Source organism: Megalopta genalis, chromosome 8 (assembly GCF_051020955.1).
Source record: "Megalopta genalis isolate 19385.01 chromosome 8, iyMegGena1_principal, whole genome shotgun sequence".
In the NCBI taxonomy this organism is placed as follows: Eukaryota; Metazoa; Arthropoda; class Insecta; order Hymenoptera; family Halictidae; genus Megalopta; species Megalopta genalis.
Genome location: NC_135020.1, coordinates 13,244,903 through 13,264,307, shown reverse-complemented (window position 1 = coordinate 13,264,307; position 19,405 = coordinate 13,244,903). Strand labels below are relative to the sequence as shown.

At 43.2% G+C, this 19,405-nt stretch overlaps 3 protein-coding genes and 1 long non-coding RNA gene across 4 annotated transcripts in view; 2 read left to right on the top strand and 2 right to left on the bottom strand.

The window, feature by feature from the left end:
- The window catches only part of HnRNP-K (Heterogeneous nuclear ribonucleoprotein K), a 301,352-nt gene extending 300,225 nt beyond the window's left edge, over positions 1–1,127 (bottom strand). The window contains exon 1 of the mRNA XM_033465311.2: positions 1,109–1,127. The gene's annotated coding sequence lies outside the window, so the exon portion shown is untranslated. The remainder of the gene's footprint in view (positions 1–1,108) is intronic.
- Positions 1,125–2,542, top strand: LOC143259959 (uncharacterized). The gene is made up of 3 exons (XM_076524289.1): positions 1,125–1,442; positions 1,714–2,117; positions 2,192–2,542. Exons 1-3 carry the CDS (start codon positions 1,400–1,402, stop codon positions 2,333–2,335), a joined length of 591 nt encoding a protein of 196 aa, XP_076380404.1. The 5' UTR covers positions 1,125–1,399; the 3' UTR covers positions 2,336–2,542.
- Positions 2,281–8,242, bottom strand: LOC117217596 (uncharacterized). The gene is made up of 3 exons (XM_033465308.2): positions 7,789–8,242; positions 2,865–3,074; positions 2,281–2,792 (listed from the first exon to the last, which is right to left on the bottom strand). Exons 1-3 carry the CDS (start codon positions 7,881–7,883, stop codon positions 2,525–2,527), a joined length of 573 nt encoding a protein of 190 aa, XP_033321199.2. The 5' UTR covers positions 7,884–8,242; the 3' UTR covers positions 2,281–2,524.
- Positions 7,146–10,567, top strand: LOC143259961 (uncharacterized). The gene is made up of 2 exons (XR_013034012.1): positions 7,146–7,262; positions 8,342–10,567. It is a non-coding gene; the product is annotated as an uncharacterized LOC143259961 (long non-coding RNA).
- Positions 10,568–19,405: the final 8,838 nt, after the last annotated feature.

Sequence of the window (19,405 nt, the reverse complement as noted above, 5' to 3'; positions counted from 1 at the left end):
ATAATCATTTACAAATATTAATTCAGGTTCGCTCTGTCCCATTCACCGGCCCGAGGAACAACACGGATCAGCGTCGAGTGGCATTGTAAGCGTGGCGTAAAACAACCACAAGCGTGAAAATCCAGCTCGTATCAGCTCCCAGGCGATGATAACGCGTATAAAAATATCGATGGTTCGTTTGCATCCGTGCAGTACGTTTATCCTCTACTCGACGCTGAATAACTTAAACAGAGAACGAAGAATTTCTACCGAACGCGGCCGATAACGGGCGCCGAATGCCGCACAAGAAATGTCTGGTAATCGTTGTCGTTCAACCCACGTCTCAACCCTCGGTGAAGGAATTTTGTGAAACAGACAACGTTAGGTTAAATTTAAGATAATCTTAAGATGTCGCTATCGGGTCGTATAAAAATCGTTCCTTCGATTAAAAAAAAAAAAAAGACTAGTCCGACCCGAGTATTCTCGTTTGTATAAAATTCACTGGCATCGGACAAAATGATTACTGCCACCGTGAAGTGGTGGCAGATGTTAGAACCGTTAGGTACTTTTCGGGAAGATAATCTCGTGAACCGCGATATCTCTTTTTCGACCAGAAAATATATTTACAAATATTATCCGAAGTTACTTAAACCTCGGTACGGAACGCTAAAATACTTCAAAGACAGAAGTATAAGTGTTGTTTAAATAAAAGTTCTGCTCGTCTCAGCGACCAGTCGCATGGCCGAAATTATTGACTCGGCACCAGGGACCAAGCGGAAAAATTTCGCGGCGCAATATCGCCGCTGGAAAAACAGCGAACTCATAAATCGCGCATAACCTCAATGTTTCATCGACGCTTCGACGCGGGCCGAGTAGTTCTCTGGGAATTCTCGGCGAACGTTGCGGAGATTCGATTAGGAAATCGTCTGTACGGTTTTGCACACACGGCTTGACCACGCGCACAGAAGAGGGCTGACTAGACGCGCGAGGGTCGGAAACTAACCCCCAAAAAATGTACACGTACTTCCCACCGGGACGAGCCGATTTACGTGACAAATGATAGCCAATAGCGGCGCGCCGGGATCCCACGCAAGTCGCTCGTCCGTGAGAAATGAAATTTTCGACTTACCTGATGCGTGGAGGAATTCCAGAACTCGGTTACACCGGATCAATTCCCACTCACAAACACGAGACTTAACAGCAATCACGGTACAATGGCGAACAGCGGCCGCGTAGCAGGGACTGAGCTAATAGTCTCGCCATCTAGCGACCGTTACGCCAAATCAACGGCAAAAAGAGCTACTCCGATTGGCCGAGAACGGCCAATCGGGTGACGGCGTCCGTTTAGGCGGGAAGCGTTTAGCGCGACGTCGGCCATGTTGTTTACTCGTTCAAATCGGACGGCGCGCTATAACAAAAGATGCATCACGATAACGAATATGATGACGATGACACAGAAATGGGTATTGTAGCTTGACGATTTTCCTCTTTTTTTAAATATATCGTTACAAGAAGTATTCATTTTTCTAAGATTTTCTACATGAAATATGTTTTTAGGTGCATTTTTTGGTTAAAAAATTCTACTTTAACTCTACCGTTTATTATTTTACCGCATCGTTCTCTACGCTATATTGTACTTTATGTTTTTGTGTTATGCTATAACATTACTATTATTATTATTATTATTATTACTACTACTACTACTACTACTACTATTACTATATGTTTGTACAGCAACGAAATGCGAAGATGCTAAAGCTTGCAATCCGTACGACTTTCGTCTTGTAGATGAAGAAATAAATGACATCAAGGTAGAATTAGCAAAATCTCGCAAGGAATATCAATCCGTGGAAGAAGAGATTCGCGAAGTGTGTCGATTGAAGGATAAAGGATTGTTTATATTAAAGGACAAGGAGAGAAAATACAAAGAATTAGAGAGTGAAATGAACGAAATTCATAATGATTATATGAAATGTGTTGAGAAAGTGAACTCTTACGAGAAAAATGTTCAACATAAAATCGAATCTCTGACCTTGTTAAGGGCCAATTTGAAACAAGAACTCGAGGAATTGCAAAAACGTGCAGATGAAAATGGTAGAAACTTGGCCGACATTAAAAGAAGAATCACAGTTCAAGAAGTACGTCTATTAAATATTCATTAGCGATTGTATTCGGTGATTTCGTTTAATTTGCCATAGAACATTTTTCTCAGAAAAAGAACATTGCCTTACTGCGGAGATTGAAGAAAATGGCCGGTAAGAAGACTCTAACAGAAGATTTGAAGGAAAGAATAAATGCAGCTTTACGTGATCCCAGAATTACTGGAACGAACATTTCTAATCAAAATACTGTATAAACAAGATGTAGTAACAATGGCGATACTTATGTACATCATTCTAGTCTGAGGTCAGAACCAGCAATAATAACTATCTAGTAGAATCTTAATTAAACGCAATTCATTCTCGCACACGTATACCGTTTCCTGTGTACATATTTATAAAACATTCTCTGTGCTCATTGATTCTAATTTCCAATACATCGTTGTTTATTCATGGTCTAAGAACTCCAAACATTTTTCTAGATCTTCCATCCTGTTGTGTAATAATTCAATTGCGTTTGGCGTTCTACTTAACGTCCGCGTTATAGTATCGTGTAACGCAGACACTTTTGACCTTCTCTCCGAGATATCTTTCATTAAAACTTTATTTTCTTCTTCAATTTCGTTCACACGTTTCGCCAACAGATCAATTTCTTCTTCCATCACTTGTGCGTCCAAAGAGCGTAAATGTAAAGTTACATTCCCGGGTGGTCTCCTGAAACAAGAATTTGATTAATAATAGAAAAACAAACAAAATTTATAGCTTCTAGATACCGTTTTAACTTACCAGGCTTCTTCTTGCGTAGATGAATCCGCGCGCAACTTTGCTAATTTCGCTAAAGCTTCCTCCATACTTCCTTCGCTCAATATACCTTCCAAATCGTTGATCATGCCATCGTGAAGTTCTCTAATCATAGCCGCATGCAATTGTTGTATAGTATGCTCGTCCAATGGCTGTGATTTCAATGCCGCCAAAATGTCGGAAAATGTGTCGTGACTGAAACAATAATTGAAATAATTTCTTTTAAATGTTTGCAAAAATTCTGACCATTATTAATTAGGTCAACCGAGTGATTAAACACTATTATTCGCTGTTTAGAGCTGTATTAACCTTTGTTACGACATAATGGCCCGTGACGCATCCTGAATTTCCGTTACTCTCATAACAACGCATCGACTATCCATCAAGCTCACATGGTTAACGAGTTTAACAGATGAAATAACATTCTATTTTAACAGAAACGAAACTGTACAATTTAATATTTACTGTCGAACTCCTCTTTGCTTGCGATCGTTACATCTCTTTCTTGGCTAGTATTTAATAAAATTTAAAATAAATAATATTTTACAGAATAATTAATGGATACAATTATATATAAATACACTATATATTATAATTATATAATTATAATACACTATAATATAGTGTTATTATATAACACTATATATTATAATTATATTACAATTATATATAAATACACACATATTATTATATATATTATATAATAATTAATGGATACAGCTTTTGTAAGGTCCCAAAGAACTTAGCAACAGTATAAAATAAGAACTACTGTTAATAAATTAAATCTTTATTTTTGTAATACGTATACATAAATGATACTTATTAAAGCGCAACAAATTTCTGCAGCAGTCAACGTACATTTACCACACATTCTAACGTTTAATCTGAAAGTAATAATTGTTATAATAACTATAATACAATTTTACTTCAGTTTAAACAGTTTAAGTCGACAAGATTTTTAGAGGCATAATTAAACATGCCGATATATAAATAAATAAATGCATAATAAACGGCCGAACAAAAACGAATTTAAGACTACTTAATATACGCGCGGTGTTAAGTGCCGTAGTAACTCGAGCGAAAAACGTTCCTTTTATACTAACACCTGGCCAGGTAAACGTGAACTTCCGTGAACGATCTACACACTGGCCGGTCTTTGTGTGCACGCGGTGGCTCTGCTATCGCCGGAATCAAATTTTTCTTTGTTTACGGCACACAAAGAATACCTCGACGCGGTTGAATGGGGAGAACCAGTATTCCGGCAGACCCAATCCAGTTTTGTAGTATTATAATAAGCATACAATAGCAAGACGTAATCGTGTTGCACAATTTCCGGAATAATTTTTTCGTGCGTCACAAGATGATTAATAAACGCAAACACAGTCTCTTCTTTCCGTAATTGTGAAAGCTCCGGTGAGTATAGAGAATTTTATTTATTAACGACACAATACCGGATCTTATTACATGGAACAGGAGAAGAGAAAATATGCTCGTGCAGAACTCTCGCTTTTAACGACGAACGTTAATTACTGCCGAAAAAACGGCTCGTCGAGTCTATCAGTTATGAAATATTATTAATAATATATTATTATAAAAATATTATAATCAAAATATTATTATAATTATATTATAATATTATTATTATAATTAAATATTATAATAAATATTATTATAATATAAAAATTATTTTACGCCATCTGTGTCCTCCAATAAATCAGTAACGAAAAATGTATGCATGAAAAAGAAATTGTTTACGCACATTGAAAGACGTTAGCTGAACGATTCACACAATGATGCTATACGAACACCATAAAATTTATTTTAATGAGAAATTCTCATCCGCTGTCTCATAATTGTAACCAAAACTTTCAAGTTCACGTAGAATATAAAGCATGTAAGTAATTAGCGGTGGCCATACTGCTGCGAAACAATGATATAACTAGAACTAATTGTGTCTTACAAGCAAATCGTTTCACGATCTACACGGTTCTCCTACGATATCTTTTTCTCGGCAATACATTTTAACTTTTACGCCAAGTATAAAGTTCTTACGAAATGGTCGGCCGCGAATAGTTTCGTTTGCTGGATAGTATCCTGGAAAAGATGTTAGGAGAGCCCGGAAACGAGAAATCAAGAATGTATGAACACCGTTCTCCTTCTCTCGCTGTACGTTATCGTTCTCGTGGGAAGCGCTTGGAATTACCGAGGATGAAGGCCACACCTTTGATTCTTCTTCCGTTGTTTCGCGCGCACTCCATTAGGCCGGGACTGGTGCAATTTGATATCGATGCTACATATTTGCATTAGTCCGGACCTAACCGAGTGTGGCCGGTCTCTCTGTCCAATTATCTTCTCGGACGCGTCTCCGTCTCGTTTAGAGATTTCTGTGGGAATAGAAAATGATTCGGCGGCGGTCGAAACGTGTTGCGTTAGCATCTACTTCATAGAATCATCGCGAATAATAATAATAATTTAAAAAATAATAAAATAATAATAATAATAATAATAATGAATATAATAAATAATGATAAAATAATAATAATTTTAAAAATAATAATTTAACCGAGCGACCGATTCAATCTTAAATCGTTAATTGCGTGTTTCGATTGTCGATCTTTTCATTAAAAATCTTCGCCGTTGCTATTTATTAATGCCCCATTAAGAACTAAACGAATACTAAACTCAGATACCGCGGCAACAAAACTGAATACAATAGTGTGCACGTATTATTGCACAATGTTTCGACATAGTTAATTGATACGCCGAATAATGTCTTAACTAACGAATACCTACACGCGAAACGGGCGCACTATAGCAAGCGAAGGTGAACGATAACGATCAGCTGCGATTCTCAACTCACACAAAGAGTACAAATATAAATTAATTAACTTCAGCTACACGGACGTTAGGATTGTCGTCGACGCGATGATTTTATCAACGTGTTGAACCATAAATGAACAGATGTGAAAACAAAGAATAGAATATCACTGGAACGATATTAAACTCGTCTCTAAGCGATTAACGGCGAACGAACGAACGAACGAACGAACGAACGAACGAACGAATCGCGGAGGTATAGCCGCGACGAACGTTGTACAAGCGTTTCTCGAAGCCGAACATGGCGTCCATATCGATGAGTGTGTTCCGTTCCGTTCCGTCACCGAATTATTCTAACGTGGGAAGAACGGAGAGCCAGAAGCACGCGCGATCCCCGCGACACGCACTGCACGAATGATGGGAATGGGAGCAGGCCGAACACGACGGTGACCGCACACACCAGGGGCCCTTTGTTTCCTCGAACACTTCGTGGAATTCCTCGAAGGTCGACTGGTGTGTTGGGTTTCAAAGACCGGCAGTTTCTGGGAAGCGGAAACCCCGAAGGGAAACCAAATTTTTTCAAACCATCGTTCGACCCGAAACTTCGATCGCGGCACAGGAACGAGACCCGAGCAATAATGTGTGTTGGTGTTGGCGGTGGTCAAAGAGTCGGACAATTGCTTGGCCACGTGAACGGCCACAAATTAACAGGCGAGTCACAGAGGCCAATGACATCGAGTAACAGCATCGGTCGTTTGGGTCATCGACGACCCGAACCTCTCCCCCCTCCCCGCCCCTCTTGACACTGATAAACGGTCCGCCGTGCCTCTCGAAACTGTTAACCAGCAGATTTTTCGTGCACGAAGGGGCTTCGCTTCGCGAAGAGCCAAATTAATACCGTAAAGATTCTGTCATAATTAACGCCTATGCCGCGCGGCGCGAATTCTGCTGATGCAAGCGTGCCGTTACGTAACAGAAAATAAGTATCATTAGCGGAATGGAAATTCGTATCCTCCGAACGAAAAAGAAGTTACTGAAAAGCAGCGTTGAATAATGAGTTAACGCGCCTTTCCCGATTAACCTGTTAACCGGATGATTTATTGATCACGAATATCTTCATGGACGTAAAGTAAAGGGGAACGGCGATGGTCCGTGGGTTTATCCTATGTTGAATACCGCTACAATACAATTTACATTGCTACGGAATGACGTATATATATATGTGTACACGCAATTTATAGTTAATAGGTTAATAAGCTGTAACGTTATGTACAACGTTCGTGCGAGCGGCTATCTTTCGGCTTTCATCCGAACCGAGTCGACATTCTTGACCGCGGGCCTCGATTCGACACACTTCACGTTTCCAGTACCATCGCCGCCATGAATTTACTCGAAAATAGCGTAACTCGAAGCACGAACTGCGTCCTCGTACAAGCGGACGAAATTCTCGGTAACAATGAATCATCGCTCGTCATAATGTAATCAATATTTTCCATCGTATACACGCGACCGATACGGCTTACAATCTGCTTACCCTCGGAGTTGCCAGTCGACGCTCTTTTGATCGTACGTTTTTCATTGTGCGTCTATTTTATCTGTACAATCTGACACCGCCGAAACACTAGCCCGTGAATAGCCGAGCTAATCGCATTCACATTGTATACGCTGAAGCTTTTTACACGTGCCAGTCTTTTCTCACTTTCTTCGCTTATAAATTCGACACGTTTGCATGGTTTATCATCTATTCCCTGGAATTCGTGCGGCTTCAATTTTCGTTCTCGTTCCTCACGCAAACAATTCCGTTTAACTATTTAATTATTGTTAATACTAAATTAATATAGTTTAGTGCCGCGACAATGAATTTTGCACGTTCGAAATTGAATTTCTACAGCCGTTAACTGCGCATGCGTTTGCAACGTCTAAAACAACCGCGACTATTGGCACGAAATATGTCATTTCATAACCTCAAAATAATACAGCTCGCGGTGCATTATTCTTACATAAAGTTACATTAGTAAATATCACATAAACTTACATTAGTTAATATTGTCAGATTTCTGGTTGAACATCGAAAAGAATTTTCGTTACTTACCCAACCGATTCCGCGATGCTTTTGAAGCAATTTGAAATGGCGATGCGAAATAGAAGAACATTGTTCGGCCGTTCGTCCTCCGGATCCTCCGCCATATCCGACCGCGGCGCGAGTAATTACTGGCTTCTCGTGTTTCGGTAACCAAATACTTCAACGAAAGCTGGCCATAACGGTTCTCGCATTCTACGGAACACGAACTTCCACTTTCGCGTCTCTCGGAACTGTTGATGATGCTCAGGACAGTTCGAATCGGTTGCATGTGTGTCGGTGGTCTCGCGATGGTTCGGAACGCCGTTTGCAGATGGCGGTGTTCCAGCCGAAATCGTTCAAATTTAGCGTTGCCAACCTACGCGCCGGGTACAAACTGGAAATTGCCCAGCCTGGCGTCCGAATTCGAAAAATGAAACTCGCCGTTCCGGACTTCAGACCGTAAACAGCATCGAATATGTACATGCGCATCGACAGATACAAATTTTTACATACACGTTAGAAAAGGATGATTTTACAAAGACGAAAGCTTTCACCTAATCAATATCGAAATAATTAATTACAGGATCGTAGGAGAAACGTTAATTACTTCCCTGGAGCAACGACGCTGCGTCTCGCGGCGATAAAATTCGGAATAAGGAAAAACACGACTCGAAGATGTTGCGGTCGGCTGTAAAAGAAAAAAAAAGAAAAAGAAAAAACGGCAACCGAACACACGCAATAACTTCATTCTGTCTAATTAACGTTCCTTTCAAACTCTGTACACGTACACGCGCGCTGTACTTCTAATCACCCGTGTCCCTATTAATTAGACGCGACTGCCTGTCGATGCTAATTAGAATGTGTCTCCTCGAGTGAAATCCGTCAACTGTGCGAAACTTCGAGATTTGTAATTGATACCAGTGATTATCAAAGCACCGAGAGCCTCGCGTTGCGTCATCCCTTCGAGTTGGCAATACGCTTTGCTCGCACGTACGTACGGAAAACTGCTCTCCGCGGTCGGCCGGCCGCGTCTAATCGCATCCTTGATTCGCGGATGCCGAATGTCTCCCGTATTGGGATTCGAAGGATCTGCCCTCGCGGACCGTCTAAGGCGGCTACGATTCCGGATGCCGGCGCTGTCTGTTCGTGCCGCATGGAAACTGTATCATCATCATCCACCTTCACAGCCTAGGGCTGATTGGACGCGCACCGGTCGGTTGCAGCGTTACGGCACCCCTACCCCGACGCGGCCGCCTTCGGCTGCAAAGGTCACCGTCGACGGTGCACAGGAGACTGGTTACCGTAGGTTCTCTCTCAAAGTAGCTCGCGTTGAGCCTCGGGTCGACGTGATGCGCCTCCGTGCCATTATGCAACCGGACTGCACTATATTTTCTTTCCCCGGAGCCGGCTCGCTCGAGAAGGCTTGAAACGCTACCGTGTGCACCCATTCACTCGCTCGTTCCTCGACACCGGAGAAACCGTTCCTCTTCGCGGCGCGCACGAGTCCTGATCCTATCGATCCAGCGATCCACGGTGCCCACGGATGATGGCATGTCGATACCTTTTTTGGGACCCCTTTCGAGACCAACAGCCGCAGCGATATACCTTCACCGATATTGACGTTCTTCGACGTCGCGCGTTTCCTTTGTTCGCCTCATCCTTTCGCTGACCCGCCTCCATTACCGTTCCATCGACGTCTTGCTACCCTACGGGCACGAATGCTTAAAATTTACACGCTGCCGGAGAACACTGTGTGCCTGGCTATTATCTGCGCCGCGCTCGGTATCCGGGATGAAAGTACAATCAGCTCCAGTATTTGCGGATTCCGATACACGCGAACGTGTTGCGTCAGCTGTCCCGGAATTGCTCCGACAGGCGAGACGATAAGATTTTTGAGAAACGATTAGTACGAGGATTAATGCGTTTGATTTGCGTCGAACGGCACCGCCTGCGAAACATTTAAATCGTGAGCAGTTATTACTTGGAATGATTATTACGAAGAAATGTTCGATTTAAATGAAAACGAAATTACTTACGATTTCCAAGCGAAACTCTATTGTCCTTATTTCGATCGAATCGTGATGATATTCGACTCGTATCGGTCGTTCGATTTATTAAGTTGTCGAGCAGAAATAAAAATGGCGCTGCGTCGTGTATGAAGCTGATCGGAATAAATGTTTGCTGTATAATATAATATAATATAATATAATATAATATAATATAATATAATATAATATAATATAATATAATATAATATAATATAATGTAATCTAATGTAATGTAATAATATAATGTTATGTAATGTAATATAATAATATAATGTAACGTAATATAATAATATAATGTAATGTAATGTAATAATATAATGTAACATAATATAAAAATATAATGTAACGTAATATAATAATATAATTTAACGTAATATAATAATATAATGTAACGTAATATAATAATATAATGTAATATAATATAATAATATAATATAATATAATAATACTGTTAATAATAATAATACTAATAATAATGTAATAATATAATAATATAATATAATATTACTGTTGCGGTATAAATATAAATTCGCATTCATACCATAAAGTACCGAACTGCGTAATATACAGCGATATAATTGTTACGCGTTTACGATAGAAGCTGACGTTCGATCAACCCTTTGAAGCCTGATTTATTTCTCGTTAGTTTGCGTTATATCTGAAATCAAGTTATTCATGAATTCTCTACATTCGAAATTCAATTTCTACAACCATTAAGTACGCACGCGTTTGTAAAGTCTAAATACATATTGTCTCTCTAATATGTCATTTTATAACCTCAAAAGAATACAGCTTACGGTGCATCGTCCTCGCGTGAAGTTACGAATAAATGTTTCAAATCGATTGTCACGAATCACCGCAGGCATTGCTAATAACAAGAAACGTTAATTTTAATAGCGTTGGTCCGACTTCGCCGCCAAACTGAGAGCTTATGTGGTTACGTGTAAACAAATACGTGGGCGATACGCATCCTGAGACTGGTATATATATATGTCCCAAAAATGTCTCGCAAATCCGAAAGTGGCGAGTTCCTCGGATCATTCGAAGCAACTTTTTCCTTCACAACAATTTTCTCCGAGGCACCGTTAACGAGTTATTAACGGAAACACACCGACCAATAAGAATCGAGTACGGCTAGTGGCGGTCTAGCCAACCAGCGCACGAAGCCCAGTTCCGCTCACTGGCTCGGTCGCCTCGCGCCCGCTGAACTCGCTTCTCATTGGTCACTGTTTCTTGTTAATAACTCATTAGCGGTGCCTCGGAGAACATTTTTCTAAAGGAAAAAGTTGCTTCAAACGATCCGAAGAACCCGCCATTTCCGCATTGCGAGACATTTTTGGGACAAAAATGTAATTATACATATATATGGAGAAAATGTTTTTATACATATATAAATGTGTATTGTGGAAAAACGTACGAAAACGCATAGATGTGACACATACGTCCCGAGACAGACTCGAAAGGGTGAAACGACCGGCGACAGCTTACAAACGCGAGAGTAATCGCAACAATTAAGATCGCCTCGGCAAAGGACGCGGTTCAGCAGGTTTTCTATCTGGCAGCGATGATCGGGACAGATGCGCGCCGGCACGAGACTTCCGAGCGAAAGAAGACACAACTGGCCCGGCGAGTGCGCGCGATCTAAAAGGGTCTTTTCGTGGGCATCGTTGACGGTTCCGACGTTGACGCCAGGGGGGGTCAGCCGTCGTCGTCCTCGCCGTCGGTGCGCGCGTCGCCGTTGCGAAACCGTCCGCGGACGCATCTTCTCGATGACCGAGGGAGAGGGGATGATTGGTCGTGTTTAGAAAATGAATTTGCCGGATAGCGTCCACGCGGTAGCTCTCCTTGTTACCGTCGGGAACGTCCATCCGCGCTCACCTCGTTGCGTCAGGACGCGCAAGAACCGCCGCGAGACCGCAGACTTTTTTTTTTCTTCCCTCCCGTTCCTCTATGTACCGACCTCCGACGCGGGGTGTTTCGAAATGGTACGATCATCCGCGGCATCGAGGTCGTAACAAAGAAAGCAAGACAGATGCCGATCGGAGGAGGGAACACGCAACGTGTGTACGCGCGCGCGCGCGCGCAGTCTCCCGACTCGAGTTCGAGATCATTATTCAATAACGACGTGCGAACCCGCTTCCGTGTATTCTCGCCGCTCGTCGCCGCCGATTCGCCGAGGAATTCGTAGCAAGGAGAAAGTCGATTGGAATTGTCCCCTGATTATTCTGATTACGGGAACGTGCGTGGAGGGGCCCCGGCGCGAAATCATTTCTCTTTGGACGTTCGCGCTCGCGCTCGCGCGCGCGCGCGCACGTAACCGGGCGCGAGATGCGCGCATAACAGCAATTAGCCAGGTCATCAAGTGGAGACGAGCAGCAGCAGCAGCAGCAGCAGCGTTTCTTAATCCATTATAGCTCAACCTTCTCTGGACAAGTGTGTAGAAATATGCCTCGCATGGGTGTCCCGGGTTACCGGGAATCTCTCTCTAAAACCGAGAGGTCCCCCCGAGTCTGCTGTATCCAACAAACGTCTGTCTAAAGCGTAGATCTGCGCGGCCGATAAATAATTAAGCGGAAAATGGCAGAGCAAGTACGGCCGGCCGCGATATCCCCGATTCCCTTAACTGCCGCGGAACAATGAAACATGACCGAACGATACCTGTCCGTGATGCCATAATGGTTTCAGAATATCTGGCATTTATTGTCCTCGCGGGTGGCTTCAAGGGTAAAGAGCTCTCTTAGCCAATCGCGGCCCGCGAACCGGGACAGACGATTTAACTTGTCTCAGCTACGTTCAACTTTCCCAGCTTGTGATGTTTCGATAGTTTTTGGAGCCTTCGAATCGCTTTGCTACAGGCATTTCAGTACCTTTTTTCTTTTTTACCTGTCAGAGGAAATCGTTTGATCCGACGATCAAAAAGCGCGTCAATTTTGCACGGCGATTTTTCACAGCGTTCGCAACAGTCTTTAACGCAAGAAATCTTTTAAGCCGAGAAATCGGCCGAGGATACGCGGAGTTAATTTCTCAAATTCTTTGGATACCGTTGAATTTTTTTTCCTTTGCGATGTCGTTTTTGTTCGATGCGTCTGTTTAAAATATTGCACAAAGCGTTGCACGCGAACGGGAGTGTACTTTGCGCAACCATGGTCATTCTTTTCCCTTAATTCGCGCTCAGATTGCGCAGAAAAATGGGCTGTTTCGGAAGAGGAGATGCGATTATAGTTTTTATAGTTTTTATAATTTGTATAGTTTTTTAATTCGCGCTCAGATTGCGTACAAAAATGGACTATTTCGGAAGAGGAGATATGATTATAGTTTTTATAGTTTGTATAGGTTTTATAGTTTTCATAATTTTCATAGTTTTTATAGTTACCAGTTGGCAAAAACTATAAAAACGAGCCGCAAGACTCTCGAATAATCGCATCTTCTCTTCCCAAATTGTCCATTTTTATTTACAAGCTGAAGGAAAATTAGGGAGATTTTACTGTATTATTAGATTGGTGCGTATGAAATGTCGGATTTTTATGCGAATATATAAAACTGCGTATCTTTTCCCAAAAGCTGTTTATTTAATCAAAATATGCTCCATTCGCTTCGATACACTTTTCCCAATGAGATTTCAATGCACAGATGCCTGTCTCAAAGAAATTCTGATCTTTAGAATCGATAAACTCCGATATGGAATTTTTCAGACCGTAAAAACTGTACTAAATGTTTAAACAAATGAAAGTCGATTCGCGAAAGATCCGGCGAATAAGCTGGATGCTGCAAAATTTCATATTTTAATTCATTTAATTTCGCAATTGTTTTATACGAGGTATGCGGCCGAGCGTCGTCGCGGAGAAGTATCGGGCCACGCCGATTAACAAGCGATGAGCGTATAATTTTCAATTTTTCACGCATCTCATCGATGTACCGGCAGTACTTTTCGGCTGTAATTGTCTCCCCAGTTCGAAGGAACGAGTAGCGAATTACTCCGGTCACATTCGTTTCCACCGATGCTTTCGGAGCATCATTTTTCACGGACGTTTCGGGTCTTCCGCGCGGTTCATTTTCTAGGGAAAAATCAGCGGACCGAAAATTTTCAAAGCAACGCTGCACTTTTCGATCGTTAACAGCATTCTCCCCGAACGCCTGGTTTACATCGCGTGCAGCTTTCGCAGCATTGTTACCAAGTTTATACTCGTATAAAAAAATTACACGAATATCGGTTGAATTCGTATCCTTACGAAATTCGAAACAAATAACAAAATGGAACACTTTTGAGAAAATCTTCTTCGTTGAAACGTGACTCTGACAATGGACGGTACAACTATAAACGAGATTATGCCAAAAAGAAAAGCACAACGAAAACAGGGAGACAAACGATCGCGTGCAAAGAAAATCCGACATTTCATATGCACCAACCTAATATCAATTGTACAAAATCTAATACTTCAACCTACTTTTAATTGTGCTTCTCTGCACAATTAATAACTCCGACTTACACTCTCTTCTCCTAGCCCTCGCTATCCGATTACAGTAAATTCTCCCTAATTTTCCTTCAGCTTGTAACAAAAACTAGAAGAGGAGATACGATTATTCGAGCCTTGCTCCCTCATTTTTACAGTCACCGATTCTCAACAACGATAAAAACAAGCCGCGAGGCTCGAATAATCGCATCTCCTATTCCCAAATCGTCCATTTCTGCGCGCAACCCGAGCGCCAATTAGAGAGACTTTACTATATTTTCGAGTACAGTAATGTCTCTGTAATTGACGCTCAAATTGTCCACAGAAATGGACAATTCGGGAAGAAGAGATACGTCTTGCGCCACGTTTCCATAATTACCGATTCTCAGCAACTATAAAAACGAACTACAAGGCTCGAATAATCGCATCTCCTATTCCCAAATCGTCCATTTTTGCGCGCAACCCGAGCGCCAATTAGAGAGAAATCACTGTATTCCCGCGGAGATCGCACGAAGGATTTACTGGCGAAGACGACCAATTGAGCGTGTCGCACGATGAACAGGAAAGAGTTGTCGGAGAGGATCGAGGCTACACGCCATTCCGACGGGACGCGGGACAATCAATGATCCCACGGAGAAGTGGATTGGTTCGTTCAACCCCTCTGCGGAATCCGACGATGCGGCGCACGTTGGAAGGCGCGACTCTTAATTCCGGCAAAATCTAGGGAATCCTTATTCGGCGTTTACCGCGGGGATCGGGTGTCTCTGTTAGGAACAGCTCGGCGGAACACGGAGATCGCTTATTACCCGGCTCGGATCTCGCTCGTCTTCTTCCACGATCCTTTTTTGGCGACAGCGGCCGACGTCGGGAGCAAACTGCCGACGATACCGTGACAGAGAGCAGTGCCTCATGAAGAAGTGTTTCTCCGGGTGAACCTCACCTCTGGCATAACACGAGCAGCAAAAGATAGATGAACGCGCGGATAGCGCGGCAAAGGGCTGGGTCTTCTCAAAGCGTATCGGCGCGTTCGGTGACTCGATCCGTTTAGAAAGCACATCGTTCTGCTCCTCTCGAAAGCAGGGTAAATACATTGTCTCGAGAGCGGGGCCGCTGTATCCTATTATCGAGGCGCTGGCTCACGATCGCCCTGTTTTTTTCAGCGCGGGCCGCACCCCTCCGGCATCAGCTAATTCGAACAGCCGAACCGATCCCTATCGATCAACGGATCACGCTAGTTTCTGTGTATCCCGTCCGTCGTTCCTTCAGCCAGCGAGACTTTATTGAATACGAATCGGTCTTCGAACCCGTCTAGCTCGCAGCGTCTCCTCTTCCTCTCGATTCGTGCTCCCGCATTTTTACGATTGCCGTTCATCGCGTCGATGCAACCGACTCCGCGCGGTTAACGCGCCCGTAGAAACTTCTGATAACTTCTCGCGCGTCTCAGTAAAATCTGCGGAAAGATCTACAGGGTGTCCCAAAAATGTCTCGCGATCCGAAAGCAGGGGATTCCTGAGGTGATTTGAGGCAACTTTGTCCTTAGCGAAAATGCAATCCGCGGCTTCGTTTGCGAGTTATTAACGAAAAACAGTGCGCCAATCAGAGGCGAGATCATTTGGCGCGCGGCGGCCGAGCCGATGGGCGGAACCGGGCTCCGTGCGCTCGTTGGCTGGGCCGCCGCGCGTCAGGCAAGCTCGCCTCTTATTGGTCAGTGTTTTTCGTTAATAACTCGTGAACGAAGCCTCGGAGAACATTTTCGCAAAGGAAAAAGTTGCTTCGAATGATCTCAGGTATCTCCCATTTCCGGATTGCGAGACATTTTCGGGACACCCTGTATACGGCTCTGCCGCGCGCGCTTCGCGCGATCCCCTGTCTCTTATCTCCGAAGAAAACCGCCGCGGTTCTGACGCATGCTCGAGGGAGCGGGGTCGAATCGTGGGAAACCGGCGGGACGCGAACGGCATCGTTTCGAATCCGAATCCTCGATTCCTCCGGCCGATCGCTCGGAGAAATCTGTAAACGTTCGCCGGCTGAATAAACCGGCAACGATGGTTAGATAAGCTCGACGGAGGCCCGAGTGTCAGCTTGTGAATACGCCGGCTCTGAATTCGAACAATTTAGTGGCTGATTAAGCGGAACGCATCGGTCATGAGGCCGTCGTCCCGGGTCTCTTCCCTTCGCAACCGCAACGCGTCCGCTCTCGGGCTTTCGAAATCGAGCTGACGGACGTTTATTCGATGGATCGCGGAAGGGTGTGCTCTGGCTTCTCTGTTCGTCTTTAACCCCTCGACTGCGGCAAGTTTCGAGACGCGCCGACCGTACCATACGGCGGGAATTGAGTCACGATGTACGCCGATCGCACGGCGATCTTTTGGGTAGGGATGCATTTTTGTGAAAACATATCTCGGTAATCGAGAAACTGAATTTCACCGCATTGAAACGATATTATTCATTTCTCTCTGAACCAAATTGCTATAAATATTACGAAATTTAAGATTAACCCTTAACGGTTCAATGCCGTCATATACGCGACAGAAATCCTGCCGCGTAAATTTCCTGCCAGTAGAATCTGGCAGGAAACGTTGAAAGAATAGGCGCGATTGTTTCGATGAAAATATATCAACGAAGTTTTATTTTTAAAAAATGGATATCTCTTCTCTATGTTTGATAGAAAAATTTTCAGTAAGAAATTTCTCTTCGTCTGAGAAGAACGGTCTGGACTTGGCAGTGTGTAAACTGGAAATAAATAGTTTTGGTACCCTAAGGGTTGATATTAACCCTTTCGGTACGAGCGCGCTGTCCGCCGTGACACTCCCACCCTGTACAGGGTGCTGCGTTAAAAATGCGCGCATAGCACAGTGAGTCAGTCCACTTTTGTACGAAGATTCTCATAAGCGTTAAGTAATAAATAACTGTGCTTAATCCGTTTCTAAATCTTTTGTTTCCTGTAAACATTCTGTAAAGGGCCTACGATATGTTAACAAATCTATGAACAAGTTTCGAAGAAAAATGTAACCTGAAATTTTGTAAATCAATTCAGATCAAACGACAATTATACATTTACATATTATACATTTTTATATAATTATTAATTATAATTAAATTAATTATATATAATATATTATATAAATATATATTACAATTATATCTTTTGGAATCCTTGTAAGAAAAGACTTTATCCGTTTGAGTCCTAGGGATTATTGGAAAATATGGGATTATTGGAAAATAATACGGTCGATAAATGCCGAACAGCGTGATAACGCGCTTGTCTTAATTGATCGCGAAGAGAATCAAGCGACGCGATAGCGCTCGTCAAAATTGACAAACAAAACAAACAGAAAAAAGAATGAAGAAAAAAAAGCAGCTATATGCGATGTTCGCGCGTCACTAAAGTTTGATCGCGACACAAGATCCGAACAGCGCGATCGCACTTGCTTGGGACTCAAACGGTTATTAGAATAATTTCTAATATGTCAGAAATGTGACTCGCACGAATGCCAGATGTATTCGGCACTCGTCCATATACCGGTCATCAGATGGGTGCCGGGTATATCCGGCGCTCGTACCGAAAGGATTAATGTAAAACTTTATACAAGATCTATCGGAATATGTAAATATCGATAGAATTCTCAGGGCGCCTATGGACACCCTCCGTGAAAAAAAAACCAAACTGCGTCGACGCCTAAAAGCGCTCTCAGTGTCACAATCGCAAAATTCTAAGCGCCTATAGGCGCCCTTAGTAGTTAGGGGTTAACCCATTGACTGCCACGCAAATTTAGTGCATCTTGCCCTGGGTGCCACGGTTTTTTATTATTTATTTATTATTTATTTTAAAGAAAACATGAAGTTTTACAAAATATAATAATATTAAGTCACTGATATAATATTGCAATGGCATTTACAGTATCTTTTTTATTGATAATCAATATGTCCTATACAGGGTGTCCCGAAAATGTCTCGCAATCAGGAAATGAGAGGTTCCTGAGATCATTTGAAGCAACTTTTTCCTTTACGAAAATGTTCTCCGAGGCTTCGTTTACGAGTTATTAACGAAAAACACTGACCAATAAGAGGCGAGCTCGGCTGGCGCGCGGCGGCCCAGCCAACGAGCGCACGGAGCCCGGTTCCGCTCATCGGCTCGGCCACCTCGCGGCAACTGATCTCGCCTCTCATTGGTCACTGTTTTTCGTTAATAACTCGTAAACGAAGCCGCGGATCGCGTTTTCGCTGAGGAAAAAGTTGCTTCAAATCACCTCAGGAATCCCCTAATTTCGAATCGCGAGACATATTTGGAACACCCTGCATACATTTTTCATTCATCCTTTCTAACAGTTCCCAACTCAACTAGCCCCATTTCGTAGCCAATCTAAACTTGCCAATTTAAACACTACGAGATATCTCGTAGCTGGCAGTTTTGGTACAGACGCCTGCTACGAGATATCTCGTAGTTGGCAGTCAATGGGTTAACGAACCTTGTTCCCTCGCTCGAAAATGGTAGCAGCTTCCCTGGGCCTGCCGCAATGGCGGCGCGGATCCCCGCGGCAGCCGCCGCCGCCATAAATCGATCTTAGAAATTAAACGGTTTACATAACTGCCGCGAACGAAGGATCCGCGGCGCGAAGATCGGCGTCGTCGGGGGAGTTCGACGGATGATTACCTCACACCGGTTCAAGAACTTTCTTTCGCGAGTGCATATTATGAATCTCATACAAAGAAAGTATGACCGATTACGTAAAAGGCATTTCGCTCGCCCTTACGGCGATCCGACGTTAAAGTAAAGGCAGCCGGAGACGCGACGCGACGCGACGCGTCGACGCGCGGCGATTACGATGATGGCTTTCGGACGGCGCGGCGCGGCGCGATCGTTCTAATCGTTCGATCGTTCTGACAGTAGGCGATGATGTGTGTACAAGCGGGCCCCGGCAATACGCCTGCATAGAGACGTATAATCGACTTGTGAAATTAGGAACGGCGGCGGTCTTTCAACCGAAACTAATGGAAGCCACATTTAAGCCGAGACACACTGTCTTCGACGTTCCGGATCCTCGCGGTAGGTGAAGAAGGTGCCCGGCGGAGGTCGGAGGAGAACGTTTTCCTAGTCGCCTATACGTATCATCGTCATCCTGCACGTGAACAATTTTTAATCACCGA